Here is a 2,872-nt window from a genome sequence, read left to right on the forward strand (position 1 = left end):
TAATATAGTCAATTTTTAAAAAGATTACATTACATATAAATAATTTTATGTTACAAAGAGTGTATACGGACCCTGTATTTAAAGCGCGTCGTGGTAAAGTTATTTTTCTAATATTGAGTATAGTAGTATTTCCTTATCCCTTCGAGGATAAATTAAAATTTAAAAGTCATGCGAGAGAGAGATCAAATATAACCATAACTGATTCATCAAAGTATATTTTATTATCTACCAATTTTAACAAAAAATTTCTTTCATTATTTGATATGAAACGTAAGGTATAATAATTTCAAAAGAAAATGTAGAATTCCTAGATTATCGTACCACCATTTTTGCCTTGTGTCAATTTTGATCAACTTATTTTTAGGTGTTTTTGACGTTTAAGTAGTTTCTTAGTTATGGAGGTGTTTAAAAAAGTTATTAAGTGCTTTCAAGCACCCATTTTAGGTCAAAAAAGTTTTAAGAATAAATTAAAAATAGGATACCACCTAGTTATGACTTTTGGACTTATAAATTACTTTTTATAAGTTATCCCAATTCCTATAAGCTATATATAACTTATTTTACGATTAATATATTATCCCACGAGAACTTTGTCTCTATTTATGGAAGTGTCTATGTATAAATCCAATAAAATTTTCTCTTCCCTCTGTGAGATAACATCTCTTTATTTCCAACAAAAACCCAATTACTGAACTTTCAAGAAGTAAATAGAAGACTGATAAAAATTCTTTGAGATACTTCAATTTTAAACAGTAAGTACTACGTTAGGGCAACATCTAAGGAGAACTAGCTAAACCTTTTCACACGCGAACTCTTACGAAAATGATGTTATCAAACCTTATATACAAGTTTGGATTGAGAGATACAATATTAGTTCCAATACATATCATATACAGACAAAACTCTCATCACATGTGAGGAAAAAAAAATGTGTTATGAAAAGTTAACATGAACAGGAGAAGGATTATTTCTACAAACAGGACAAGTCCCATTAATCTTTAACCATTCATCAATGCATTCAGCATGAAAACCATGTTCACATTCAGGTATGCATCTCACTGTCTCTTTTGGATGATACTCAGCCAAACATATTGGACAAATTCCATGATTTGGCCCTGGAATTCTCCTACTTTCACCTAGAACAACTTTTGTGTACGATTCGATCGTCGAATCGTCCAGCCCAATTGACGTTTCCGGTTGTGGTACTACGGCTGCTCCACCGGCAGTAGTGTTCTGGAGAGCAGCGGAGCGGCGGCTGTCTCGGCTTTGCTCATAGCAAATGTAACATGTCACACCCAATGAACATGTGATGGCTGGTATCACTAAGGCTAGTGCAACTATTCGGAATATTTGTATACCTTTTGTATTGCCTGTGAGTAAAAATTAATTATGGTTACGTTAAGACAAAAAAATGTTCATTCTGAATTTATTAATTTCTTTTAAAGGCACGATCTCAGCCTATTTTAAAGTATTGGTGCATTTAAATAGAAATGTCCTAATTATTCCTTCATAAAGTTTGACATTAGATTACTATATAAGAAGAGACAAGTTGACATTTCAAAATGAACTTACTATAAAAGTCAAATTGTCCTTAGCCACATAAATAACTTTGGTTGAATACTCTCAGCTAAACTAATTACTTTCTCAATGTATTAATTAATCAATTCAAAGTTTGAATGAAGAAACAGTAATGTTATATTAGATTGAGGATAAGTTTTTAACTCTAATGTATCCTACCAAAACATAAAAGGTAAAATCGTGAGGACTTGATTCAAAGCAAACAATATTTATTACAAAACAACAAATTCAACTTATTAGGGTTGGTAAATGGGGAAAATATACTAGTGTATGAATTAAAAGGATATTTACCTGTCCCAGCAACATCAAAGCATTGAATTTCTCCACTAGTTACATTCTTGAACCCACAAAGTTGTCCTTCTACTTCGCATTCTTGGCAATTCGGTTCATCCCATGTTAAAACAAGATCATTATTAAGGTCACTTGAAAAAACTGCCTCATACAAAGGAGTCCACGAGACAGGAATAGATAGAGTGTTATCTACTTTACAATTATACAAAGATACCATTTGGCTAGCAAGGTTCGTTGAAGAAGTAGCCAAAGTAGAGATAGTGGAATTACTCATACAACTAATGACATTGAAAGACATGACCAAATCTGTCGAACAAATCAAGAAAGTATAGTTTCGATAGTAAACTGGCTTGAGGACAGAAGAAGAAGGAAGTTGAAAATTAGTAAGCCGTTTAGGAAGACAATCAAATTGATCGTAGAGTTGAATTTCTTGCATGAGGTAGTTGATATCGCGTACATAGAAATCCCCTGCACCAGGAAGACTTAAAATTGCTCTGCCTTGATTATTGCATTTAATATTGAAACTAGGATTATATGTACAAGGCTCTTCTAATCCAAAAGGAAATCGTATGTCAAAACGATTATTTCCACAAATGGAATCCAGGGGGCAATTACGGTCTCCATATACAGATGAAAAAAACAGAAAAGAGACGAAGAAAACTAGCAAATTGTCCATATGTTTCAAGAATGAAATCTCGATATAGATAGACCGTTTATATTAGATTAGAATAGAATTTAGAATAGCAAAGGGGCATAGAAAATTCCATTTATTTATTTATTGTTTCAAAAGTCAAAAGTTCGAGTTGGTGATCATGCCAGAGAATTATTCAATCAACAAATATAAAATCCAACTTATATTGTAAAGTTGAATAGAGTGAAAGAGGACGTGTTGCGTGCCGCAGGTCCGCGCTAGAGTTTAAAAATAATAATAGAAAATACACAAAGTACAGCGACGGAGACACAATTTTTACCAAGTGAATTTTAAAATATAAAGAGATAAACA

At 32.3% G+C, this 2,872-nt stretch overlaps 1 protein-coding gene across 1 annotated transcript; it reads right to left on the reverse strand.

The window, feature by feature from the left end:
- Positions 1–716: 716 nt before the first annotated feature.
- Positions 717–2,611, reverse strand: LOC101247763 (putative RING-H2 finger protein ATL21A). Its single transcript, XM_004231171.5, has 2 exons — positions 1,870–2,611; positions 717–1,370 (listed from the first exon to the last, which is right to left on the reverse strand). Exons 1-2 carry the CDS (start codon positions 2,543–2,545, stop codon positions 934–936), a joined length of 1,113 nt encoding a protein of 370 aa, XP_004231219.1. The 5' UTR covers positions 2,546–2,611; the 3' UTR covers positions 717–933.
- Positions 2,612–2,872: the final 261 nt, after the last annotated feature.

Source organism: Solanum lycopersicum, chromosome 1 (assembly GCF_036512215.1).
Source record: "Solanum lycopersicum chromosome 1, SLM_r2.1".
Taxonomy (NCBI): domain Eukaryota; kingdom Viridiplantae; phylum Streptophyta; class Magnoliopsida; order Solanales; family Solanaceae; genus Solanum; species Solanum lycopersicum.